At 59.5% G+C, this 24,452-nt stretch overlaps 5 protein-coding genes and 4 non-coding genes across 15 annotated transcripts; 3 read left to right on the forward strand and 6 right to left on the reverse strand.

Moving 5' to 3' along the window:
- Window positions 1–107: 107 nt before the first annotated feature.
- Window positions 108–3,572, reverse strand: SURF2 (surfeit 2). Of its 2 annotated transcripts, none has more exons than XM_072778603.1 (6): window positions 3,417–3,572; window positions 3,182–3,336; window positions 2,607–2,710; window positions 963–1,151; window positions 621–787; window positions 108–213 (listed from the first exon to the last, which is right to left on the reverse strand). In XM_072778603.1, the coding sequence occupies exons 1-6, from the start codon at window positions 3,492–3,494 to the stop codon at window positions 130–132; spliced, it is 777 nt and encodes a 258-aa protein (XP_072634704.1). In that variant the 5' UTR covers window positions 3,495–3,572; the 3' UTR covers window positions 108–129. The 2 variants fall into 2 exon arrangements, with proteins under 2 accessions (XP_072634704.1, XP_072634703.1); XM_072778602.1 differs by having other exon boundaries at window positions 3,125–3,336.
- Window positions 3,573–3,729: 157 nt separating this feature from the next.
- Window positions 3,730–7,212, forward strand: SURF1 (SURF1 cytochrome c oxidase assembly factor). Of its 2 annotated transcripts, none has more exons than XM_072778610.1 (8): window positions 3,730–3,807; window positions 4,613–4,746; window positions 4,827–4,909; window positions 5,413–5,604; window positions 6,307–6,379; window positions 6,462–6,624; window positions 6,866–6,947; window positions 7,024–7,212. In XM_072778610.1, exons 3-8 carry the CDS (start codon window positions 4,881–4,883, stop codon window positions 7,091–7,093), a joined length of 609 nt encoding a protein of 202 aa, XP_072634711.1. In that variant the 5' UTR covers window positions 3,730–3,807; window positions 4,613–4,746; window positions 4,827–4,880; the 3' UTR covers window positions 7,094–7,212. The 2 variants fall into 2 exon arrangements, with proteins under 2 accessions (XP_072634711.1, XP_072634712.1); XM_072778611.1 differs by lacking the exon at window positions 3,730–3,807 and adding an exon at window positions 4,116–4,241.
- Window positions 7,213–7,454: 242 nt separating this feature from the next.
- RPL7A (ribosomal protein L7a) lies at window positions 7,455–10,168 on the reverse strand. Its single transcript, XM_072778609.1, has 8 exons — window positions 10,088–10,168; window positions 9,597–9,717; window positions 9,217–9,366; window positions 8,803–8,943; window positions 8,522–8,601; window positions 8,101–8,231; window positions 7,730–7,799; window positions 7,455–7,611 (listed from the first exon to the last, which is right to left on the reverse strand). Exons 1-8 carry the CDS (start codon window positions 10,088–10,090, stop codon window positions 7,507–7,509), a joined length of 801 nt encoding a protein of 266 aa, XP_072634710.1. The 5' UTR covers window positions 10,091–10,168; the 3' UTR covers window positions 7,455–7,506.
- LOC140607629 (small nucleolar RNA SNORD36) lies at window positions 7,889–7,955 on the reverse strand. Its single transcript, XR_012009589.1, has one exon. It is a non-coding gene; the product is annotated as a small nucleolar RNA SNORD36 (small nucleolar RNA).
- LOC140607628 (small nucleolar RNA SNORD36) lies at window positions 8,301–8,370 on the reverse strand. The gene has a single exon (XR_012009588.1). It is a non-coding gene; the product is annotated as a small nucleolar RNA SNORD36 (small nucleolar RNA).
- LOC140607627 (small nucleolar RNA SNORD36) lies at window positions 8,685–8,758 on the reverse strand. Its single transcript, XR_012009587.1, has one exon. It is a non-coding gene; the product is annotated as a small nucleolar RNA SNORD36 (small nucleolar RNA).
- Window positions 9,441–9,515, reverse strand: LOC140607630 (small nucleolar RNA SNORD24). Its single transcript, XR_012009590.1, has one exon. It is a non-coding gene; the product is annotated as a small nucleolar RNA SNORD24 (small nucleolar RNA).
- A 132-nt stretch (window positions 10,169–10,300) lies between the features above and the next one.
- Window positions 10,301–16,412, forward strand: MED22 (mediator complex subunit 22). 4 transcript variants are annotated; one of them, XM_072778614.1, is made up of 5 exons: window positions 10,301–10,410; window positions 10,748–10,890; window positions 12,263–12,343; window positions 13,067–13,275; window positions 15,688–16,412. In XM_072778614.1, the coding sequence occupies exons 2-5, from the start codon at window positions 10,768–10,770 to the stop codon at window positions 15,875–15,877; spliced, it is 603 nt and encodes a 200-aa protein (XP_072634715.1). In that variant the 5' UTR covers window positions 10,301–10,410; window positions 10,748–10,767; the 3' UTR covers window positions 15,878–16,412. The 4 variants fall into 4 exon arrangements, with proteins under 4 accessions (XP_072634715.1, XP_072634713.1, XP_072634714.1 ...); XM_072778612.1 differs by having other exon boundaries at window positions 10,313–10,481; XM_072778613.1 differs by having other exon boundaries at window positions 10,322–10,504.
- A 3,154-nt stretch (window positions 16,413–19,566) lies between these two features.
- On the forward strand, window positions 19,567–24,378 carry SURF6 (surfeit 6). 2 transcript variants are annotated; one of them, XM_072778606.1, is made up of 5 exons: window positions 19,567–19,756; window positions 20,745–20,978; window positions 21,527–21,615; window positions 22,743–22,940; window positions 23,118–24,378. In XM_072778606.1, exons 1-5 carry the CDS (start codon window positions 19,663–19,665, stop codon window positions 23,595–23,597), a joined length of 1,095 nt encoding a protein of 364 aa, XP_072634707.1. In that variant the 5' UTR covers window positions 19,567–19,662; the 3' UTR covers window positions 23,598–24,378. The 2 variants fall into 2 exon arrangements, with proteins under 2 accessions (XP_072634707.1, XP_072634709.1); XM_072778608.1 differs by having other exon boundaries at window positions 19,572–19,756; window positions 20,745–20,945.
- Window positions 24,379–24,452: the final 74 nt, after the last annotated feature.

A 24,452-nucleotide genomic window follows, 5' to 3' on the forward strand; every position in this document is an offset into this window, starting at 1 on the left:
GATGGAGAAGGGCCTGGGACACCCCAGCAGCTGAGAGGATGCACCGCAGACGGCATGAAGAGGAACACGGGGTCGAGTGTCTGAAGGACTCTCAGGCTCTCTACATGTGCTTTCTCCAGCAGCCGTTTATTAACCACAGTGTTTAAGAGAGCTGAAGCTCTTAGCTTTACGATGATGACTTTTGAACTTCTTCTTTGACAAACTCAACTGCTTCTGGAACACGAACAGAGGGTTCCAGGTCATGAGCCTTTCCCGTCAGAGAGGAAAGGGCCCCATGGGGACACCCGGCTGCAGAGATAGGCCAGCTCTCTGTGGCCGCTCTCCTCTGCTGCTGGCCTCCCGGCACCCCCGTGTCCCCAACTTCCTTGAGCCCGGCTCTGCTCAGCTACCAGGGATGATGGCACTGGCGATGGCAAAGGGAAACAAGTCCTTCCCTCAGGCGGAAGCAGCCCCCACATGTCAGGGCAGAGCGGCCCTGGCTCCTGTTTTACTTACAAACTGTTAGCTTGGCACTTTGTTGGCAAGAACAAGGTTCTTTAAAAAAAATTTTTTTAAGGAAATGGAAAACTACCCCCAGAGGAAGCTGCTGCCACACCAGCAGCCCCGGAGGTGACACTCACCTTCCCACGCTTGTGAACTAGTGCCTGGGCCACTTCCATCTCTTCTCTGTCCCCAGGGCCCTTCCCTGGTGTGAGCCTTGGCTTCCCGTCTTCGTCTTCTGTCAAAAAGTCACTGCTGCTGTCGCCAGGCTCAGTCCTTCCCAGGTCCTTTCTGGTGAACAACTCGGCTGGAAGGCACGGAGGGACGGGCAATTTCAGCTTAGCTTCACCGTCTGCACAGGGCTGAGCAGGGGGTGGCCAGCCAGGGCCCAGGACTCGAAGTGGAACAGACGGAGGCATAGACCAGACAGCCAGGACCCAAATCTGCAGGAAGTGGGGGGGGGGGGGGGCAGTCCCACTTACGTGGGTACAGGTCTGTCATGCTGTCCTCACTGTCACTGGCAGCTGCATCGTCCTCGCTGGATGCAGGTTCCCAGAAGGCTTCTCTTGAGTGAGGTGGCCCAGTGCCGTCCATCTGGGCTTCCTTCCTCCTCCTCTTGTGCAGGAGGCAGGCGGGCACATATTCCACACCCTGCTTCTGACACTTTTCATCTGGAAGACAGACCAGCACACTGCCTGGTTCTGTGCCTGCCCCTGTCCTCCAGTGTAGGGCCATGCAGGGGTGGGGCCTTGAGCACTGAACCCCCCAGCCCTTCCCTGGCCTCAGGAGCCCCAGGGAGGGCTGCTGGGCCCTCACGCCGGAGCCACAAGGTCCCATGTAGAGGACTCAGTGAGGCCAGGAGCTCAGCGTGGCAGATCCAGATTGAGCCGAGATGAGGAGCAGGGTGGCACCGACGAGCCTGGCTTCTGAACCCTGCCCTGTGTGGGCATGGCTCCTGTCCATGCAGGCCCCTCAGAGAGGAGGGAGGGGACTGGGCCCCCTGGTCTGATGTCTGCTTCTGCCCTCCTCCAAGGACATATCCTCTGCCTCACCTCTGCCCCACAGGGCCTTGTGGCCACTGGGCTCTGCACCCGGGTCTCCTCTCTGCACTCCCAGCCGCTGGTCCTATGAACCACCTACCCCAACATAGGATGAGTCTAGCCTGTGGGGAAACCCAGGACCTCCTTCCCGCCCACACCAAGCAGCCCTCAGTCTCTGCACCCGCGTAGGATGCCTGCTTCTCAGCTGTCCACAGCATCCCTCACTACTGTCCTGAGGTGAAGACTGTGCCTCGTTTCTTCCTGGGAGAAACCCCGCCTTCAGAGTTCTCTTCCTTATCCTGTCTCTGTGTCTGTCCCCAAAGCCCCTGGTCGTCCCAGCACTCCTAAAACCTCTGCCCCTGACCCCTCCACCTGGCTCTTCTCACCCTTCTGGGCTCCTTCATGGTCAGGCCCAGCCCCATCCCTTCTTCCTTCGCTCCGTGTCGGTGATGTGCACCCTCTGAGCGCTGGCCCGACTTCAAAAGCCACCGTCCCCCGACACAGGTTGAAAGGAACATTTCATTTCCTCAGGGGGTCTCTTATCCAGATGCCACTTTCCAAACCGCCGGTCTTGAGCCAGGAATTGAGGAATCCAGGTGATTTCTGACCTCATTCCCTCACCTACTGATTCTAGCCACAGACAGTTCTGCCTGTCCGCATCTTCCCTACCCACAGTGGTGGTGCCACAGCCCTGCTTCAGTCCTTTCAATGCATCTCCACCTCTCGTGGTCCAGGCCATGGCCTCCAAGACCCCCTGTGGTCGTCTCCACCTCCCTTGCTGACTGACCTCCCCTTGCATGGTGGCATGGAGGCCGTCCTTCAGGAGCTCCGGCAGCCAAGCGTTCTTCTGACCTTGGCTGAATCCCTGCCTCTACTCTCCACGGACAGCCCTCGGCACCCGTCCTTCACAGCACGTAGCAGTCACCAGCCGCCTGCTTCATCCCCACCTCCAGCCCCATGCCTCCCCTGGGCTGGGCCCAGGGCACCACCAGCGGCTGCCAGTGGGTGACTGAGACGCCGCGGCTGCCTTCCAAGGGCGCTTGTCCTGGAGGAGAGAGCAGGCCGTGTCCACCCACGGCTACTTACATTCACACAGGGCTCTCTGGTACCGCTGGCCCTGGGTGTGCCTCAGCACATGCTCTGGGGACTTGTTGATGTGCCGCAGGGTGAGTTTGCAGAACAGCTGGTGCCTGGGGGACAGGGACAGTCATGAGGATCTCAGCCAGCCTGACAGCAGAGGTCTAGGATGGGGCCTGGGCAGCAGGCGGTCCCCTCTGCAGCCGAGGCGGACGAGCACTGGTCCGGCCGGGCTGTGACCTCCCGCGGTTGGCCTGGAACCCAGGCCTGGCCAGCCTCAGCGGCCCGCCCCCGCTCCAGGGATGCGGGGAAGACGCGGCGGCCCGGCCGAGCGCGAAGCAGCAGCCCCCAGCGCCCTCTTCCTGTCAGCCCCTGCCCGCAAACAGCGGCGGCTCCACCCAAGTCCTCCCTAGGTATGTGAAACTGGCCCCACTCCGAACCCGAAGGGACAGACCTCGGCCCCACGAGAAGCAAACAGGCCGCGGGGAGGGGCCCGGCCTCCCCCGGCTGTCGGCTGCCGTCGGTACCTCACCACGGTGGGCACGTCCCCTCGGAGCCCGCCCGCAGCGGCCCCGCGCACGTACGGGTTCTTGGTGCTGGGCACGATGTGCGGCTCGAACTCCGCGTAGTCGAAGGCCGGGTTGGCGCGGACCAGCCGCCGGTATTTCTTGCCGCGGGTGTAGACCTCGAGCTCCGGCAGACGGCAGGGCAGCTCGTGGCCGGTGAGGACGCACTTGACCTGCGGGCAGGAGGGCGGGCGAGGCGGTCAGGGGGGCCCGGGCGGCCGCGCGGCGCCGCGCCTCCCCCCGGCCCGCGGACCTTGTGCGCGCCGGGCTCCAGCCGCAGACTCGGGTGCTGGCGCAGGAAGGCGCGCACGGCGGCCGGAGGCTCGCCCATGGTCAGACCCGCAGGCGGGCGCCGCTCGCACCGCGTGGACCGTGCGCCGGGGGCGGGGCTCGGCGGTGCCCCGGAAGCAGATGCCTCGCGGCCCGGAAGTGCCGGCGGGCGATGGCGGCGGCCGTGCGGTGGCTGGGGCTGCGGGCGGCGGCGGCGGCGGCGGCGGCGGCGGCGGGGCGGGTGAGCGGCGCGGGCGCGTCGGGCGGGCTGGGGGCCAGCGTCCCGGCTTGGGGAGCTCAGCCTGTGTCCCGGTCTCCGCAGGGCCCGCCCCGCGCGGTCAGGAGGAGCGTCCTTGCGGTCCCCCTGCGCCCAGGTGAGGACTGGCTCGCGGGTGCCCCGGGCGCCCGGGAAGAGCCGCCCCCGCCCCCGTCCCCGCCCCCGTCCCCCGCTCTGCCCGGGGGCCGCGGCCTTGAGGGGAGCTCGGAGCTGCCCCCTTCCAGCGCCTGATGGGGTTTGAAGGCCGGGAGCCTGGGACCCGCGGCCTGCGGGCTGCGCGTGCACCGACAGCCGGGAGCGGGGCGCCGCGCGAGGGGGAAGGGTGCTCGTCAGCGCGCTGCAGCCTTTTTTTTTTTTAAACTGTCCACAAAGCCCGTGTTGCTGACTTGAGACTCACGCTCCGACAACTAAAATATACTTTCTGAGTACGTTGTTCCAGCTTTAAGTTTACGAGCAGTGGAAAGGAAGGTGTTCGAGCGCCGTGAGCCGTGAGCCGCGATCCCGGGTTTTCACGGTTCTGCCTCTGCGCGGGTGCGTCTTAGTGCAATGTATTGTTGTGCACAATGTCGTGCACAATGTAATACATGTGCACATAGTGCGCAGGGAATTGTTGTGTAAAAAGCGCAGGTGGTTACAGGAGTTACCCGGGGTCACAGCTGGTGGCACAGCAGGACTAAGCCCTAGGCCGTGTTTATTCAGTCAGTAAACATCACCGAGTGTGCAGCGTGTGGCCCCAGTTTAGAAGCTGGGCTGGACGCAGGTGTCACTGGTTGGCTGCTGGCCACAGGCTGTGGCCTGTTTACTGTCTGGCAGTAGTGGTGGCGTCTCCTTGAGGGATTGGCTGCTCCCATTCTATTTGTCAAGGGCTTCTGACCCTGGGCCTGTGGTGTTGAACTTCCCAGGGTTGGCCTGGAGGCCAAGCAGGTGTGGCAGTTCTGCAGCTGAAGCACCTGCCACAGAAGCACAAGAGGACTCCTTCCTCCAGTGGTTCCTGCTTCTCATTCCTGTGACAGCCTTTGGCCTGGGGACATGGCAGGTAAAGCCTGACTTCTAGCTCTGGAGGCTCTGAGCTTTTGCCGTTGCTGCCATCTGCTCGGGTTTGTACTGTTCCCACAGGTCCAGCGTCGAAAGTGGAAGCTGCAGCTGATAGCAGAGCTGGAGTCTCGAGTTATGGCTGAGCCCATCCCTCTGCCAGCAGAGTGAGTGTGCAGCTGCCCACCTGTAACTGGTCTCACTTGGTCAGCAGTGGGGGCCTGGCTTCTGCTTGTAGTCCTGACCCTCACATGGGAGCCCCTAAATCAAGTTACCTTACTGGGCGTCCTGACAAACTTAGAAAAATATCTTTGATCCTGGATTTTACCTTTTTTTTTTTTTTTGAGATGCATTGTACCTGAGGCATCCCCCACAGTGCTGATGGGCCCCCTATAGCAGTGACTCTTACCTGATAGGTGAAGGAGGGCAGAGTGTACCCTCATGTCATGTCTTAACATCAGAGCGTTATCTTGAAAGAGTGCTGGAAATGATTCTACAGCGTCTACCCCTCGTTTCAATGCACTGTCTTGGAGCAACAGTCCACAGAGCTTCCCATTCAGGGGAGCAGACGTGTGTGCTGTATTTGTAATAGTGTGCAGGCCTGGAAGGATTTGAATGTCCTGCCAAAACTTGCTTGGTCTCAGCCTCACTTCTCCCCACTCCCATGTAGCCCAATGGAACTGAAAAATCTGGAGTACAGGCCGGTGAAGGTCAGGGGGCACTTCGACCACTCCAAGGAGCTGTACATGATGCCTCGGACCATGGTGGACCCAGCCAGGGAGGCCCGGGAGGCCGGCCGTCTCTCTTCCTCGCCCGAGAGTGGTGCCTATGTCATTACCCCCTTTCACTGCACTGACCTGGGGTGAGTGGGACATGCAGGGATGAAGCAACCTTGGGGAAATCTAAGAGACCCAGAAGGTTTCAGTTTCCTTAAGAGTTTGGAATTAGTACTTGACTTCGCTAAGCCCATTCATTTCAGCTCTTCCTGAGTCATTCATCTGTGTGAAACTCTGAAGCAAATGAAATCAGCCACCTTGGAGACTGTGTAGTGGCCAACACACTAAATGATCATAGTGCAGTACGAGGTGGGGGCTTGTGTGAGGACTGAGGGAAGGGAAAGGAAAGGAACCAAACCCTCACTTGGGTGGAATCAGGGAAGGGTTCCCAGGTGACCACTTGGGCCACAAATGGAGTCAGGAGGGGAAGGGCAGTCCAGGGAAACAACCTGTCCAGCAAGGGGGCACTGTGAGCTCAGCCAGAGCAATTTCCTGGCTTCGGGTGTGGGAGGGTCTCTGCGACCCCACAGGCAGGTCCAGAAGGCAGCTGCTCTTCAGAGAAGCTGCTATCCGAAACCTGGGTGTTGCAGTGGCTGAGGCACAGGGAAGTGGAGATGGGGGGTGGGCACACCTGCATGAGAAAGGAAGACCTTCCCAGTGGCGTACCTGCAGGCTAGCCTCGTCTTAAACCATCTCAGACACCATCCTTGTTCTCATAGGGATGACCAGTGATAATCTTTATTCAAAGATCCTTTCCCGCCCTGAGAGCATACTTCTATTTATTCCAGAGTCACCATCCTGGTCAACAGAGGGTTTGTCCCCAGGAAGAAAGTGAATCCTGATACACGGCAGAGAGGCCAGGTGAGGAGCCTGAACCTTCCCTTGTAAGCAGGGCTGTCTAGAAACCGCCAGCCCTGAAGAACAGTCTTGGTTTCCTTTGTAGGTTGAGGGAGAAGTGGACCTAGTTGGGATGGTGAGGCTGACAGAAACCAGGAAGCCCTTTGTCCCAGAGAACAACCCAGAAAGGAACCACTGGCATTACCGGGACCTGGAGGCAATGGCCAGGCTCACAGGCGCAGACCCCATCTTCATCGATGCAGACTTCCGTACGTTGTGGGTGGCCTGCCTTTCTTTCAGCCCTGGACATGGCCGTTACTTCCTGCTGTCTGCATTTTAGCGTGTGGGAGGAGTGTCTGGTGGGCACTAAGGAAAGGAGGCCACAGGGTCTAGTTACAGGTCCAAGGCCTCACTGAATTTGACAGCTCTAAAGAGCTCTGGAAGGCCCCATGGAGACAGCTGGCCAAACTGCCCTAGGGATTGTGGACACTAAACCCACCGTCTCTGCAGAGAGCACAGTCCCCGGGGGACCCATTGGAGGGCAAACGCGAGTCACTCTGAGGAATGAACACATGCAGTACATCCTCACCTGGTAAGTCCCTGCCTCTGGCTGTTCCCTCCTCTTCCCCTTCTAAACCCTGACTGCTCATCTCTTCAACCCAACCAAGGTATGGCCTCTGTGCAGCTACATCCTACCTATGGTTTAAGAAATTCCTACGTCGGACTCCTGGTGTATGATCTACTGAAGTAGCTCCGCTCCTCTCCTGAATAATCACTAAGTCACAGATTTTCTAAGCTTTCTTTTTAAAGATTACGTGGGTTAGGTATGAGTGGTATGAATAAATCCATACAGTACACATGCCGTGCCTGCCTTTTCTACCTATGCAACGATCTGATCATAATCAGTGGGTTCAAGTACCATGTACCAATGTGTGGGTGAGCTGCTTGTTCAGAACCATCACCTTGCACCCCCCCACATAGCACGTCTTCTTCCCCCAACTCCCGCCCTGCACCAAATCCAAATCCTGGATTTTAACAACTCTAACTTAAGTAACAAGATCAAGTATATTCAACCCCAAATACCCACTGACACTCTCACTGAAAGAGAACCTTTTATTACTTTTATGTACAGAAAATTCAACAGCGTCCACTTAGCCCAGCTTGGTGGCCAGTTCTTTAGCCTTTGCTTTTTCCAGCTTGGCGATGCGAGCCACTGACTTCGGACCCAGGACATTGCCTCCCCAGTGGCGGCGGATCTGCAAAGACACAGGGGTCAGCATCTGCCGTCGAGGCTCCCACTATGCTAGCTCATGCGGTCTCCTACTGGAGTGCTTAGGAGGGCAGAGTCAGCCAGTCCTCTCACCAATGACTTACCTCATCGTATCTGTCATTGTAATTGGTCCGGATGGCTTCTACCAGCTTAGCCAGAGCTCCCTTGTCTTCCCTAAAAAGGCAGGGGAAAATCTGGGTCATTAGCTTCTCTTCTCAGTTACCTTCCAAAAACCAGGGAGGACTTGCTGACCCAACAAGCCCTTTGCCTCAGATACAGTATGACCACATGGCTGGTTCAGGTGAAGAAATTCGTAACCATCATTGGCAAAGATTTAGACAGACACGCTCCTTTAGAAAAGTATGACGTTTGATCTTTAAGGTAAAATCCTAAAGAAATTAAGGGAACTGGGTGTATGGGGGGGTCCCTGACCTCCACTGGCTGTTGGGAGTTTGGAGCCATCTTGCATACTTACGAGTTAACCTGTGTGAAGGCGACAGTGGTGCAGGTCTTCCTGTGGACCAGACGCCCCAGCCTGGCCTTCCCCTTGATAATGCAGTAAGGAACCCCCATCTTACGACACAGGGCAGGCAGGAAGACAACCAGCTGGAAGACAGAGTTAGCTCTAGAGTGTATTTTGACCGAAACGGTAACTTAAAACCTAACTCTGTAACAACTGCTGAGGATTAAACTCCTGGATTTGCACTTCAAGGTTTAATTCAGTAAGAAATCCACATCATCGTAATGGCTATCACGCGGATCCCTCGTCAGTACCGTCCTCAATAGAAAGCGGTCACCCCACCTTGGCCCAACGTGCCGGACAACATTCAGCTTTAGCCTTCCCGATACCAACATAAAGACCCAATCTAGGCTCGATAGTGGATACTTCGACGTACCTCAATGGGATCCACGTCGTGAGCTATCACTACCAGCTGAGCCTTCTTGTTTTCCACCAAGGTGGTGACAGTGTTAACCCCTAGGACACAGAACCCATTAGCCTGAGCAGTCCGTGGGGGCTGCTAGGTTCACAAAAGCCATCCTACTACTCTGGGCCCGGCTGTGACTCAGGGTTAAAAAGCTCGATTTTACTCTTCACAGAGATTCCAGGTGAAGAAATTCCTGCATCATTGTCAACAGCCGGCCCCACCACTCACCCCTGGAGAAGGGGCCCACTCACCAGCTCGAAGGACAGGCGGCCTCTTAGTGGGGACATCCCCTTTGCCGGCAGCTTTCTTCTCGGCCCGGGCCAACAGCCTCTGCTTCTTCTCTTGCTTGGTCTCTGGTCTGTACTTGTGGGCCAGCTTAAGCAGTTGTGTAGCTGGAAAAGTCACGGTTTAGGCTTGTGTTTTAGGCTCTGGTCTGTGCCACCTGACCTCACGCTAGGCCACTGTCCCCTCACACTGTGTAGTGATCCCTTCAGCGGCACCACCCCCTACCCTCGGGTCCCAGGAACTAGAGATTTCCTACGTTATGATAACCTGACGTACTCGAAAACACCCACCGCCCCCCAAACATCTGCGGGTCCAGCCGGGTCACCACCCCGTTGCCCAGGAAGCCCCCCGTCCAGGAGGTTTTGTCCACAGCAGCTCACCTGTTTGGCGGTCCAAGGCCTGGGTGAACTGGTTAATGGCAGGAGGCACCTTGAGACGTTTATACAGGATGGCCCTCTGGCGCTGCAGCCGGATGTAGCGCGGCCACTTGACAAAGCGGGTGAGGTCCCTCTTGGGCTGGATGTCCTGTCCTGAGGGGAGGGCAACACGGTCGGCGCGGCTCAAGCTCCGGCGGCGCTGCCGGTAGGGCCCCCGAGGGTGCGGGTGCATCAGCGATCTTGGTGGTTTCAAGCGTCATCACCAACTCTCGGATAGCAAATATTCCTTCACATCACCTGCACGCACACCGGGAGCGCCCCCGCCCCGCCCCGCCCCCGCCCCCGCCCCCCAGGCGGCCGCCTCCCGCCCCGGCCGCACTCACCGATGCCGAAGTTCTTGGGCCTCTTCTCGAACAGGGGGTTGACCACCTTCTTGGCCTCCTGCTTCTTCACCACGGCAGGGGCCGGGGCCACCTTCTTCCCCTTCGCCTTCTTCCCTTTCGGCTGGGCGAGAAGGGAGGGACCCAGTCAGCCCCGGCCCGCGCCTCGCCGTGCGGGGCCCCGCGCAGGCTGCCAGCCGTCAGGCGCTCAACACCTCGACGTGAGCCCGGCAGCCGCAGCCGCCCCGGACTCGGAACCGCGCGCGCCCGAGGAGCCCCGCATTGCGGCGCTGCGCTCCCCGCCCGGGCCCTCGCCCCGCACTCCCGGGGGCAGCACTGGGGTTACACACGGCCCAGCGCCTCCCTGCCAGGCCCCGGGGGGCTCCCCTAGCGCCCGGCGGTGGAGGGACCCCCGCACGGCCACGCCCCGAGGAGGATGGCGGCGGATAGAAGCCGGACTCGACGCCGGCACGACGAAAGCCGACATCACTCACCATCTTGGCTTGCCGGAGAAGAGAGAAAGAAAAGGGAATTGTGGGCAATATGTAGGCGACCTTGGAGATCGCGAGAACTGGAGCCCGCGCGGGATTTCGGATTTAAAGCGACAGGACCGCTCTCGCCCACCCACTCACCCCGCCCCCGCAGGAGGCGGCGCCTAGCGCGGTAGCCGCGGCAGGTCTGAGCGGGCGGGAAGCCGGGACGGGACTTCCGGGGGGGGCACGCGCTCGTCCGCCTGCCGCCTGCCGCCTGCGTCCCGCCTCCCGCCTCCCGCCTCCCGCCTGCGTCCCGCCGGGTCGCCCCGGGCTCCGCGGAGTAGGTGGGCCGTCGGCGCGTCGGGGCGGGGTCGCCGTCTCTTCCCCGGTGTGACCCTCCCTGCCCCGCTGCCAGGTGGCTCCCAGGCCGCGAGCTGGGTGGGTCGGGGGCGCGGGCGCGGGGTCACCTGTGCGGAGCGAGCGGGCCCCGGGGCGGCGCGGGGGGCGTCTGCGGGCCTCCGGCCGACGCTCGCTGGCCCAGCGCGCCGGCCCGTCCGTGTGCCCAGGGCCGCACGTGTGCTGGCCGGGACGGGGCTCCCCGAGGCCGAGGCTCTGCTGAGGCGGGGGCACGGAGGGCGGCGGCCGGGGGTGGCTCCGCTCACGCCGGACCCCGGCCCGCAGGTGCCGCCCGAGGCCCGGCCATGGCCCAGCAGAGAGCCCTGCCGCAGAGCAAGGAGACGCTGCTGCAGTCCTACAACAAGCGGCTCAAGGACGATGTCAAGTCCATCATGGACAACTTCACCGAGATCATCAAGACCGCCAAGGTAGGGCGGGTGGGCCGGCTCCTGCCCTTCCGAGACAGGAGACAGGGGCGGGGATGGGATGGGGTGAGGCTGCGAGCCGGTGGTGCGGAGCAGCAGTGAGCGACGCGGCCAGGCCTTGTTCCCCCCACCCCAAGGCAACGGGTCACCCGGTGACCGAACCAGCCGGTCGGTTACCCGCTGCGGTGAGGTGGCCAGGCTTCCATGTGCCGCACCACCTACCAGCAGCATGGATCTGGGGGGGAGTGGACTCCGTGCCTTGGTTTCCCTGCATCCTAAGGCCCTTCTGGTGACTGGGTGACTTTGTGTAAAGTGGTTACGTGCGGCCTGATGCGGGCCAAGGCGCCTTTTGCCCAAGTGCCATCAGGGAGAAAAGCTGGGAAGGCCCCTCCAGGTGTCTGGGTGGGGTCGGGCAAACCTGCGGGGCTGCGCTGCACCAGGTGCGGGTGGATCTTGAGCCGCGGTAGACCTCAGAAGGCCGGGTAGCACCGTGATGAGGAAAGCTAGCCTGCATTAAGCATGTGTTCATTGAGCTCTGTCGTGAGGGCTAGGGCTGGCGTATATTATGCGTTTAACCTTCACAAGAGCTCTGTGGGACAGGCACTTCTTGTCTCCGTGTTTAAAAGTGGAAACTGAGGCTCAGACTTAGTAATTCGCCGAGGTCATTCTGCGAATAGCCAGCAGAGCCAGGATTTGAACCCAGGAAGTCCAACTCCTCACTTTAAAGTGCCCTGCCCCCAGCCCGGCCTGGCAAGGCCCCCTGTGGAAGCCCTGTCCCCATGGACGGGCTGGATGGAGCCTGAATAGCCTGCACTTTGGACGAGACAGGCCAGGCAGTGCTTCTGATTCCTCCGTTTACTGTCGGAAATGCCTTGAGTGCACCCTCTGTGCTGTCCCTAACTCAGGTTTGCACCCTGGAAACCCGGGATGGCACTCCAGGCTTCTGCGACAAACCCGTGAGATAGGTAATGACAGTCAAGCGCTGACCGTGGTGCCCAGCACCCTGGAGGCACTCGATAGATGGTTGCTTAAAAGAGATACGACGAGCCTTCACACGTTCAGTAATTTATCGAGCATCTGAGTTAGTGTGACCTGGTTTTATACTGAACAGGGCTCTAAAAGAGACCTAGACCTCCTTGGCTGTGGCACCGCAGTCAGGGTACATGGACACCCATCTTCCTGGTGAAGGTGCCCCTTAGCTCCTAAGAACAGAACTAGAAGGCATGAGGCTGAAGGCTGTCCAAGGTCTGGCCAACAGGGCCTGGCAGAGAAGGCGAAGGGGATGAGAGGCAGCGGGTGTGGGTGTGCTGCAGCCGTCCAGTGACCCGCGGGCTGGGGCACCTGCCAATTCTGGGCTTTTTTGTTCGCCCTTCAGATCGAGGACGAGACACAAGTGTCGAGAGCCACTCAGGGCGAGCAGGATAATTACGAGATGCATGTTCGAGCTGCCAACATCGTGAGTCACTAGGTGGGGGGCACAGCCCCAGCTGTGCAAGCCTCATGGTCCCACTGGGGCTTCCTGGGTGGGGGGCAAACTACTTCTCAGGAGACTCCTCCCAGGCGGGGGGCTGCCTGGCAGCTGTGCAAGGGGTGGCAGACTGTCGCTGCATCCATCACGGAGAGTGCTGTGCACTGGTTGGAAAGAGGTTGATCCTGTCTCGCTGACGAGAAGGCTCCTGGAGATTCATTGTGAGAACAAAAGCACATTGCCGAACAAAACACGATGTGGGGTTTAATCCGTTCTGAGGTCACAGAACAGGCACGTCAGCCAAATGTTGCCATAGATTAATGCCCACGGGTGAAGATGCATAGGAGAAGCCCCGGAGATATCCTGCCCACCTGGCTTGCACACTGCCCCCAGGAAGTGCAGGGGCAGGAGTTCAGCAGGACAGTAGTTTTATCTTGGGGTTTGAGGCTTTGAGAAGCAGGCCATGTACCTGCATAACCTGGAATGGGAGGTCAGCGCCTCGTGGAGCAGCAGCCAGTGTGAGGGGAGGGACTGGGGAGCGTGTCATGCCGTCAGGGCGGTGCCATGGACCCTGTCCCCCGTGGCTCACTTTCAGTTCTTATTTCCTACAATGACCCCGTCATCGCTGTAGTCCCACTTTACAGACAAGGAAATGGAGGCAGGGCCGCTGTGGCTCCCCACCCACGTCTGCCCTGGTTCTGATGGCCGCAGGTCCGAGCCGGTGAGTCCCTGATGAAGCTGGTGTCTGACCTCAAGCAGTTCCTCATCCTCAATGACTTCCCATCGGTGAATGAGGCCATCGACCAGCGCAACCAGCAGCTGCGAGCCCTGCAGGAGGAATGTGACCGGAAGCTCATCGCCCTGCGGGACGAGATCTCCATCGACCTGTACGAGCTGGAGGAGGAGTATTACTCGTCCAGGTACAGATAGGGCTGGATCCTGCGCAGAGCACACCTGTGGGCCCGGGCCCGGCCTGCAGCCCCGAAGGCCCTGTTTTTGCAAACCCTTCCTGGTCGTGGCAGCACAGACGCCTGCTCTGGTTTCAGAGCAGAGCTCGTGGTCAGAGTGATTGATGGACAATTTACACCGACTACCAGGCCCGGGGCAGCAGGATGAAAATCACAGAACTTCAGGGGATGGGTGGGCTGAGCCCAAGAAGGGAGCGCAGAGCCAGCATCCCTCCCTGCTGGGGCTGCTGACTGTCTCACTCAGGGCCTGTGTGCTTTTCTTAGCTTTTTATCAAGATTTAAACATTCCAGCCAGGCCTGGGCTAGCTTCTCTTGGCAGCCCGGGTTCGTGTCCAGGATATGCAGGACACTAGTTGTTGCCTAGGGATGTAGTTCCAACTGGGTATCACCAAACCTTCAGTGTATGTCAGGGCCCACATTGCAGCGGTGGGGGCAAGGGGGATCCAGAGCAGAGGATGGCTTCGAAAGCTGGGCCTGGAGTGCCTGCACTACTGAGTTCCTGTTCAGCTCAGCCTGGTTCGCAAACCAGAGCCTTCCTACACACTAGGCCCACGCCGGGCCCCAGGGGTAGCGGGCAAGACCTGTCTCCCCAGCCCATGTGCACCACTTTGAATCCTGAAACTGGAGTTGTATGATCTCAAGGAGTCCAGAGGAATCAGAGTCCAGGTGTGATTTATGTGCGGGAACAGGCTGGAGACCAGAAGGCCTTGCACCTCTGTCCCCAAGTCAAGTCTCAATTCACACAGAGTCAGTGGCCCGCGTGCCCTTGCCCAGACAAACCTGTTCCTCCTGTGGTGGCTTTCAGATGCTCCTTTCTGCCCCACGGAGACCAGCTGCCCCAGGCTGGTCTGTGGTCTGGGCCTTGGTTTCCCTGCCCTGTACTCAATACCAGCCCTCACTGTCCCTGGCTATCTTGGCCTCTGTGGGAAGGGACAGTGCCACTTTCCAACTGGAGTGGTTCTAGACTTTTCAGAAATTCTGGGGCCACCCTTGGTGCCTGGTGCCTATCAGCTCAGTAGACATGCAGAAGTACCTCATGCACACCAGGCCTTCAGAGAAGGGCCCTGGGTGGGTCCCTGGGGGTGGGGGTTGGGGGGTGTCTGTGTCGCCGGGGACATGGCTCACAGCCCCACTGCATTTTGCAGAGTACTCTCACGTCCCTGTGTTTGTTTCCTGCTGCCTCCGGGGCTGGGCTTGTGTACTAAGTGGTTACGGACAACATTTCAGCCCTGCCTCTTGACGTTGTGGCCTGGGTTAGGGGTGGCCTGAGGGACCTGCCCAAAGTCACTTGGACAGGACTGCAGGGAACCCAGGGGCCCAAGTGCCAGGCTTCCCACGTCCTGCCCTGTCGGTCTCTGGTTCATTCAAAGGGGTTCCTTGCTGCCCCTGGTGCCTTGGGAGGCTGAGTTCCTCCCTCATGGTAAAGACCTGTGTAAGGCCAGGGCTCAGCTGAGTCACAGCTGGCAGGCTGTGTGCTCCTCCGTGAAAGCCCCCGACACAGACTGCCATGCCCTGCATGCCCGTGTCCACGCTCGCCTGCTCTCTGCTCACGACTTGCTCTTTCTCTGCCTCTTGCCCTCTGCTCTCCTTGGGATGCCACTCTGGGCCCAAAGTGCTGAGGGCAGGAGCAAAGGAGGGAGTGAGGGGTGGGGTAGGATGAGGGGCAGGTCAGATAGGTGTGGGACCTCTGTGCTCTAGCCACCCCTTGATGGCCCTAGTGAGCCACGCCCCTCACCTGCATCCTCACCCAGGTTCCTCCCATGCCCAGGGAGGCCAACACTGCCGACCCCATGTTAGAGGTGGGGAGACTGAGTTCCAGGGGCCTCTGAGCCTGCTGGAGGCCACACAGCTGGTCCAGTGGTGCAGAAGGGAATGCCAGGGCTTCTGGTTCTGTGACCCCATTCAGGCAGAGTCCCTGCTGGCCAGTGAATCCAAAAAGAAGACCGGGTCTGCTCTCGGGATCCTTGCGAAATATAGTGACTGTGGAGAGACCCTAGTGAGCTCTGGACACGTGTCCGGGGCCTGCAAGAGCATCTGGAGCCGGGGTGGGAGGTGGCGGCTCGGTGGGCTCAGCCCTGTGGCCCCCAGTGGGGGAGTACTCCTGGCTGGTCAGCAGGAGGAGACCGCTGGGAGGGTCACACAGCCTGCTGGTGGCTGGTCCTGGAAGGGCCTCCCCTTGAGGACCCTGGACCCTGAAACAAGGGCAGCCCCACCTACCCACCCGCAGCCAGGCCAACCCAGAGGAGGGGAAGGCAAGTTTGGGGTGTGGTCTGTTTCCTTAACTCTGCTTCTATCTTGCTTCCCCTGCCCCTGCCCCCGCCCTGCCTGCTCCTGTCTCTCCCTGGGTTTCTGGTGGTGGAAAAGCTCAAGTCTTTGCGAAGCTAATGACCTGCCTCTGTGCGAAGCGTACTGGAGGCTGGACCCGGACACAGACTCTGCGGATGGCCTCTCGGCCCCCGTGCTGGCGTCCCCGGAGCCCAGCGCTGGCCCCCTGCAGGCTGCAGCCCCTGTCCACTCCCATGCCAGTGGCCCCGGGCCCACGGAGCACGCCTGAGCCTCCCAGGGCTCCCCTCCCCATGCCCCTAGGTTCTTAGGAAGGCTGGTGACCCCTTTAGCCTTGCCTTCCCTTGGGGAGCTGTGGTGGCCTGCCTCCTTGGGGACTTTAGCCCAGGGACAAAGGATGAGTCCCCCCAGGGCCGTTGCCAAGGTGGCCCACCACCCTGAGTGGTCACCTCTGTTCACAGCTCTCCTGGCCTGCTGGGCAGAAGCTTCCCGGCCAGTGTGTCCTGGGAGGCCCTAGTAGTGGGGCAGGAGGATGTCCTGCTGTTTTAAAAGCTGCAGTTGGTGCTCTGAGTGGACAGTATTAGCCAACTCCAGACTCCCTGTCTAGGGCAGGCCTCCCATGCAAAGCCCCACCTGCTGCCTTGTCCCAAGGGTCCCTACACAAGCGGACTGTCCCTGTGGGGGCTGTGACAGGGAGAGGGATGCTGCCCTTCTCACAGAAGCTAGGACAGGGACCTTCTAATTCTGCCGTATATGTTCTGGTACCTTTGTGATGAGACCGTTGAATAAAAGCAGCACTGCCCTTTTGTGTTGGTTGGCTCTTTCTTCCTAGTCCTGGGTCTCTTGGACCACCCTTGGTTTCCTAGTGACTGTCGGGAGAGCAGCTTTCAGGCTCAGCCTGGACAGCCTTGGGCTCCAGGGAAGCCTGCCCCCCCGTAGGGGCTCTGGGTGAGCAGGGACTTGGCCAGTTTGGGGTTGTGGCTGCATTGCCATTGCCTAGAACTGCCTGGGACTTAGGTCTTGAATATCTGGCAAGTGAAAAACGGCTGCCTCTCCTTCACATTAAAAGATCCAGGTGCCTGTACCTGTGGTCCCAGCGAGCCCTCACTGCCCCTGGAGTCCCCTGCACTGTTGGGAGGAGTGGCCACAGGCTGGGAAGGGCTTGAAGTGTTGTGTCCGCAGTCACCCAGCTGGGAGATGAAGCAGCAGAAGTCAGGACTCGACCTATAGGGGGTGCTAGGCCAGGTGCTGCGGTGCCAACACCAGCAGAACTGGGACTTCAACCCTGTGCCATCACTGGCATGCCTTCTCTCAGTGGCTATGTGGGGGAGGGGGGGCCAGCCCACAATCCAGCCTCAAGGGCAGGGAGGGACACAAGCTGAGTTATGCTGGGTCCCACAGATCCCCCACCCCCTACAGCCAGGCAGAGGCATCCCACAGGTGGGAACATGGAGCCCGGCCCTGGCTCTGGTTTTCTGGGGCGGCCTGGGGAAGTTGTTTTTCCGTCGAGAAAACAGGTGATCTCTTTCCGACAAACCTTAATTGCTAACAAATTAAAAGGAAATGCAACCAGTGGAAGCCCTTGTGAGGAAAAGTCTGGAAGGACTGGACCAAACCTGATGGGGTTTCTACTGTTTTCAATTTCTAAACACCTGAGGGGCAAGATCTCTGGACCATCGGTGTGACGCTCTCCTGGGCTCGGGATACTGTTCCCATTGGAAAATGAAATGGTTTTCCTCATCCTAAAGCAAGGTAGCTCTTTGCACCTCCTCCTCTCCAGCCCATGTCCCTGGAAGCAGAACCTACTGGACTCACGGACCATTTTCAACTCTTCCTTGAGCCTGCTTCCGGCAGGTTTGGTCTCCAGGACTCTGGCCGAGCTACACGTATTAAGGTACCCAGTGGCCTCCATGTCGCTAAACCATGAGTGGTCCTCAGTCATACCCTTTGTATCCCAAGTGTTTTATTCTGAGACCATCCAAACCCCTGGCGAAGGCATAAAGGTTGCATAAAGAACACCCACAGAGACACTTTTCTGGATTCATCTTTTGCATCTTTACTTGCTCTCACTTCTAAAAACCACCTGAACGTCAGCCGCATGCCTCATAACACCTCACCTCTAAATACCTGCCAGCTTGTGTAAGAAGACCAACCTTCTTCATGGCCCGATGTCAGCATCAGGCCCAAAATGACCAATTGCTCCATAATATTCTCTAGGATCATGACACATTCTAACTTACCCAGTTCTCCAGCTGTTTTCTTTTATACTTATTTTTATTTTGCATTGCATTTGCTTATTATTTCTTATAGTCTCTTGAAATTTAGAACAGGATCAAGGTGGTGGTCTGGGCTAGATCTAGAGTTAGTCCCAGATATACTTTTGGGGTTTTATTTTTATTTAAAAATAAAATTTTATTTTATTTTATAAAAAGATTTATTCACTCATTTTAGAGAGAGGGGGAGAGAGAGAGAGACTGCATGAGCAGGGGGAGGGGCAGAGAGAGGAAGCTGATTTCTCCCTGAGCAGGTACCTGATGTGGGATTAGGTCTTCAGACCCCGAGATCATGATCTGAGCCGAAACTAAAAATCAGACGCCCCCTGCATATACTTTTAAGGGAGAGCCAACAGGATTTGCTCAAGGACTAGATGTGGGGAATGAGAGGAGGAGGCAAGGTGGCTTCCAGGTCTGACCTGTGTGCCTCCAAGCATATGGCGGCCTTAACTGACACATGGGAGGCAGTGGCAGGAGGCCCGGTGTGTGTGTGTGGGGGGGGGGGGGGCAGACCTCTCTTCTCTACATACCCACGGAGATGCGTGGAGTTCGGGGGAATCATCAGCACCAGGTCACAGGCCCTGAAGGGGGTCACCGCACTGAGTTGACAGAAAAAGCAAGTGAGGCTCAAAGAAGAGAGACAGGGGAAGGAGGAAGGCCTGTCCTTTGGGGTCCCTGGAGTCCTCTGGGAACAGGATTTCAGGGAGGAGGTAGGATCAGCTGGTTAGACCCTCCAGGCAACTCTCACAGAAGAGAGGACTTAATACGGGCCGGGCCGCCGGGCCCTACTCCACTTTTCCCTCCCTGCGGCAGTTCTGCGGGCACGTGTCACCCCGTCAGCAAAGGCCTCCCTGGAGGTGGTGACGCAGGACGGGGAAGCCTGCCTTGCGGTGCGGGCCAGAGTCGCCCCGAAAGAGGGCCCAAGAGGGCCCGGCGTTGCTGTACCTTCCCGCATGCATCGCGGTCCCTCGGCGCCCCTGGCTTTGACGGTTGGAACTGACAGAGCCGGAGAGGGCGCGCTCTGGCCCAGGGGTTTGCTCCAGAGGTCGGGCTGGGGCTGGGGCGCTGGAACCGTGCGGGAAGACGGGGGCCACCGTCTCCTCCAAGCGCCACCCCACAGCGGAGGCTGGGCCGCGCAGCCAAGCCGGTGCTTCAGGCATGACCTCCCAGCAACCCTGTCACCCAGACCGGGCCCCCGTCGCCCTCCACGAACGTCGCGGTCTCCCAGGCGACCCTCGGAAGGCCCCGAAGGCGTCGGAGCCCGTCACCGCCACGCAGCAGGGCGCCGGCGTGCGGGGCCGCCCGACCCTCGGGGCGGCGCGGCGGGGCGGGGCGGGGCGGGGAGGGCGAGGGCAGCGCCGGGGCACGGGCGGGTCCCGGTCCCTCCCGGCACCTCCCACCCTTCCCCCTGCGCACTGTCCGACTCGCCCAGGCCGTGCCGCGCTCCGCTGACGACACCCGCGCGGTCCCCTACGCGCCGACACGCCCTCGCCAGATTCCGCGGGGCCCGAGCCCCCGGAAGCGCAGCCGGTCGTCCCGAGCGCCGACTGCGTACGCGGCACCGCGCCGGGCGCGGCGGGCAGGGGCGGGACCCCCGCTCCCTCCCACAACGCTTTGCGCCTGGCCCCGCGCGCCTCTTCCGGCGGAGCCAGGCCGGACTAGTCGAGCACCAGGCGCCGGCGGCTCGGCGCTCGGCCGGCGGTGCCTGCGCACGTGCGTCTTCCCGCGCGGCCGGAGGGGCGAGGGCGGCGCGGTCCCTGGTCGCGTCTCCGGACCCGCCAGCATGTCTTCGCTGCTCGCCAAGGACGCCTACCTGCAGGGCCTGGCCAGGAAGATCTGCTCCCAGCCCAGCCTGGAGCCGCAGAAGCGCACGTCCGGTAACGCGCAGCCCGCGGTCGCGGTCGGGCCTGGGAGGGCTTCGGGGGGCGGGCGCTACCCCGGCTGCGGCGCCCGGACGCCCCCCCCCGCCCCCGCAGCCTCCTGCTTGGGGGCACCTACGAGGGACGGAGAGAGTCGCCGCGGACTGCTCCCCGGCCGGCAGCGCCTGCGGGCTCGAGGAGGGGACCCCGTGGAGCGGGCAGCGGGGGGAGCGGCGGGGAACGCGGTGCCTCCTGCCGGGGACGCGGGTGCTTGCGGGGCAGGGAGCCCGGGAGCCCGGGAGGCCGGCCCGCGAGCAGGTGGGACGGAAGCGGCCCCCGGGGCTGGGACGTGTGGGTGCCGCCTGGGCGGGAGGGGGCGCGGGGGCAGCGGCGGGAGAGGACGGACTCCTGTTTTCACGCAAAAAGCGGACGTAATCCTTAGACGGAGTTCAAAAATTGAGCGAGTTATTTAAGCAATTGGTAATCATTTAGGTTTGTATTTTTCCTACAAGCGTATTTTACGTTTGAAAACGTCTTTTGTGTGCTCGTTTGCCTCCTTAAACATAAATGTTACTTAACCTGTTAGAACGAAAGCTGGTGTCATTCTTTTTTTACGGGCGCACAGCACTTTGCCAGGTAGCAGTGCCTTACGCTGCTCTTGTAGGTGGGTATTTAGGTTTTCTTGGGTTTGCCTAGTTTTTCCCTCAGAAAACGTTGTAATAAAAATACCTGAGGCCACGGCTTCATGCACACCACGGATGGATTCTCACAAGCAGACTGCTGGGTCATGTGGATGTTGATTTTTCAGGGTTTTGATATGTGTGGCCAGTCTTCTAGGGTTTGTGGGTCTGAGCTCTATGGATACGGGTCTCTGGGTCCTCCTTCCTGATTCATTCTCAGCCTATTCTGGGGATTTGAGCTTTTACAAGATTTTCTTTTTTTTTTTTGGCCAGTTAAATGGGTCACAAAACTTGGGACAGCAGCTCTTTCTAATTTTGTATTTCAGCCAGTAAAGCTCGAAGCTCTGAAGCTGCTGGGCCTCCCAAAAAGAAGAGGAAGACGGCGCAGAAGAAATCCCAGAGGCGGGAGGAGAAGGCTGTGGAGCCTAAGTCCCAGGCCCTGGAGAAGTCTCCCCCAGCTTCCAGGGCTGGAAAGCCAGCAGTAGCCAAGGAGGAAGAGGCCTTCAGCTCCACGGGATCCCCAGCAGGTGGGGATGTCGGGCAGGGCCAGCTGAGATCAGGTGAAAATGTGGTCCTCGCGATCATAAGAAAACACTGTGCCAGGCACACTAGGGTAGCTTGAGATTTCCCAGAGAGTGAGCTTTCCAGGGACAGACCCCAGGGGCTCTGAGGGTGGATGGTTCCAGGCCATTTGGCAACTGGGTCTGGTGGGGGGCAAGGTCATGTCCCCCTGAGGACCTGGAGCAGTTTTCCCTGAGGAACCTCACTGCCTGCACATGTCTGAAGGGAATTCGTGAGAGCTGACCTGTGGGGAGATGTAGGGAAACCCAGGTTGCAGAAGTTGGAAGAAATGAGAGATGGGTTTGGTTTGCCCCATAGGAAGTGCCTTGTCATACCGCACGGGGGTGTTCTGTTCTGGAGGCTGTCCTGGGGGCCAGTCCAGCTTGAAGAGGTGGAGTAGAACTTACTGAGGCTGCCCTGCAGGTCTATGAGTGGCCACCTGGTGGTGGTAGTGGTGGGAGGTTCAGGCTTTGAAGCTGGGCCTTAGGAAGAGGGACAGGAGGCAAGGAGGGGGTGTCTTCTCAGCTGTCTATTTTCTTCCTTGTAGATGCCCTGCTTACAGAGCCTGACTCTCTCTTTGCCTTGGAGGTTGTGCGACAGCGGCTACATGAAAAAATTCAGGAGGCCCGGCATCAGGTGACCCGGGAGCCTCTCGGTTGTGGGGAGCAGTGTGGTTTATTAGGGTGGTTTCCCTGCTCTGTTTGGAGAAGGTGCCTTGCTGCTCTCTGTGGGGTTGGTTCCCAGCTCCGCCAGCCATTGTGGGGCTGGTGGGAGAGGCCTCAGCTGCCACTGCCACCCCTATAGTGGGTCCTGCCAGGGCCTTAGCAGCTTTGATCAGCAGGAGATAAGGTATGGTTTGCGGCATCTCACGGGGGCCTGTGTTCCCAGGTTTACCCGCCTTGTATGATCTGTGCTGAGCTGCAGATTCCTTGTGCCCTTGGAGAGAGGCTCAGCCTCCTCTCCCTGGGAAGTGGGAAGCTCCCTTTGCTGAACACCCCACCGGGCAGCCCTTGGGTCCCCAGAAGTGTCATGACAGCCTTGTGAGGTAGGCGAGGGCTGGAGAGAAGACCTCCACGGGGAGCACAGACCTGAACCAGCCTGGGCCTTTTCCGCTAGTGGTGTAGTCCTCCTGGTCAGCCATCACCTGCCTTTTCCCAGGGGATGTCCCCTGAGCCTCTGGCTGTGTGGGGACGGTCCCCTACCTTCTTTGTGTACTGCCATGGGTCAAGCTAGGAGGTCGTTCCCAAGGGGTAGTCCAGGCTCCAAGCCTGGCCTTCCTACACACAGGTCTGGGTCACCTTGGTCCAGGGTTTTCTTGTTTGCCTCCAGAAGAAAAGGCCATCAGTGACAGAGCAGAGGTCAGACATGTCACTAGCAGAACGCTGCTGTGGTCAGCACGGGCACTGAGTCATTCTGACCTGATGCTACATTCCAGTTGGTGGCCTTTGCTAAGCCTGTGCTTTTCATCTACAGAATGATGCAGGATATGTCATCTGTTGGAGCTTTAGGAAGTTACAGTCGCTATGCTTGTAAAGTGTCCTAGGGTATATAAGTCCCTAGGAACTGAAAGCTGTGGTTCTTATTCGTGGGTCCTTTGCATTCTGGGCAGTAGATGATTTCACAGGCGAGCACTGAAGTCAGTGGGCACTGTGTCCTGCACAGCAATCTCCTACCTGCTTTTCTGCCCTGATTCCTCATCCCAGATTCGGGGGCCCCAAGTTGGGAGGACCTTAGGCTTGAGTTCTTCCTTTCCTCCTCTCCAGGGCCGCACCACCGAGCTGTCTCCTGCCGCCTTGGAGAAGAGACGGCGGAGGAAACAGGAGCGGGACAGGAAAAAGAGAAAGCGAAAGGAGCTGAGGGCAAAGGAGAAGGTGGCACAGGCTGCGGAGGTTGCTGAGCTGCCCCATGAGCCCCACAAGCCACCCCCTGAGGAGGCACAGTCAGGGCTGCTCTTCAACAAGGTGTGAGGGGCATGGGGACTCTGGCTTTCCCCTAGCTGGCCATGTGGTTCTAGCCTGTGGTTGCCCATCTGCAAAGTGGAGTGGCAGCAGTGCCTGCCCACAGGGGTGCTCGGGAGCATTCATGGGAAAGGTTCCGAAAAGCTGTAATTCACTGGGGTTGCAACCCTTCTTCCTGAGGTGGAGGTGACTGAGGAGCAAGCCAGCAGCAAGGCCCAGCGCCGGAAGGAGAAGAGGCAGAAGCTGAAGGGGAACCTGACGCCGCTGACGGGCAAGAACTACCGGCAGCTGCTGGAGCGCCTTCAGGCACGGCAGGCTCAGCTGGACGAGCTGCGGGACCAGGACGAAGGGAAGGCCCGGGAGCTCGAGAGTAAGATGAAGTGGACCAACCTGCTGTACAAGGCCGAGGGCGTGCGCATCCGAGACAATGAGCACCTGCTGCAGGAGGCCCTGAAGCGCAAGGAGAAGCGGCGCGCCCAGCGCAAGCGCAAGTGGGAGAAGCGCACCGCCCACGTGGTCGAGAAGATGCAGCGGCGGCAGGATAAGCGGCGGCAGAACCTGCGCAAGAAAAAGGCGGCCCGGGCAGAGCAGCGCCTGGAGAAGGCCCACAGGAAGGGCCGCATCCTTCCCCAGGACCTGGAGCGGGCTGGCCTGGCGTGAGGGCCTGCAGCCCGGGTACCCAGACCACGCCCCTGACCTGGGACTGCCCTCCCACATCCTGGGACACTGAGCAGGAGCTCCTGGCCAGCAGGAGGCTCCGTGGGCTCACCTTGCCAGTGGGTTCTCAGGGCTCAGCTCGTATGTGTCAAAGGAGGAGTGCTGCTGACAATGGAGGCCTGGATCCTCCAGAGCCCAGAAAGCTGTGACTGGGCCCGGGGTCCAGCCTTCTCTTAGGAGGTTGTAAAGCTCCCCGGACGTTTGCAGGGTGAGGGATGAATGGAGGCTGCAAGGGCTCTGGGGGGCATGTCACTGGCCCTTCTTCCCCACCGTGTTGGCATAAGCTGGGAAAGAATGGCCTTTGGAACTGCCCATGTCAGTCCAAAACTCACCTGGAAGGGAGGAAACTCAGAACTGCTGTACCCTGAGGCAGAGGTGGAATGGGCCTCGGGACTGGCAGAGGGTGGAGCTGACCTTGGCTGAGACTGGGAGGGAATCATCCTGAGCTGACTTGTAAGAGGAGCAAGAATTAGAGCTTAAGGGTAAACATGTGCATGAAAAATGTTCAGGTGCCTGCTGGGTTGGGGGTGGGGGGTGCCTGAGGGACTCAGTTAAGTGGGCCTGACTCCTGATTTTGGCTCAGGTCCTAATCTCAGGATCCTCAGATTGAGCCCCATGTCTGGCTCTATCCTCAGTTTGGAATCTGTTTGAAATTCTTTTACTCTCCTCCTTGCTTTTCCTGCTCTTGCTGTCTCTCATTTTAAAATAAATACATTTTCTGGGAGGGGGAAGTTGTCTTCTGGAAGATGGGCACAGTATACACGACGCTGGGAGGAAGGGAGAGGCGGGGTGGGTGGG

The sequence above is a fragment of the Canis lupus genome, chromosome 16 (assembly GCF_048164855.1).
Source record: "Canis lupus baileyi chromosome 16, mCanLup2.hap1, whole genome shotgun sequence".
Taxonomy (NCBI): domain Eukaryota; kingdom Metazoa; phylum Chordata; class Mammalia; order Carnivora; family Canidae; genus Canis; species Canis lupus.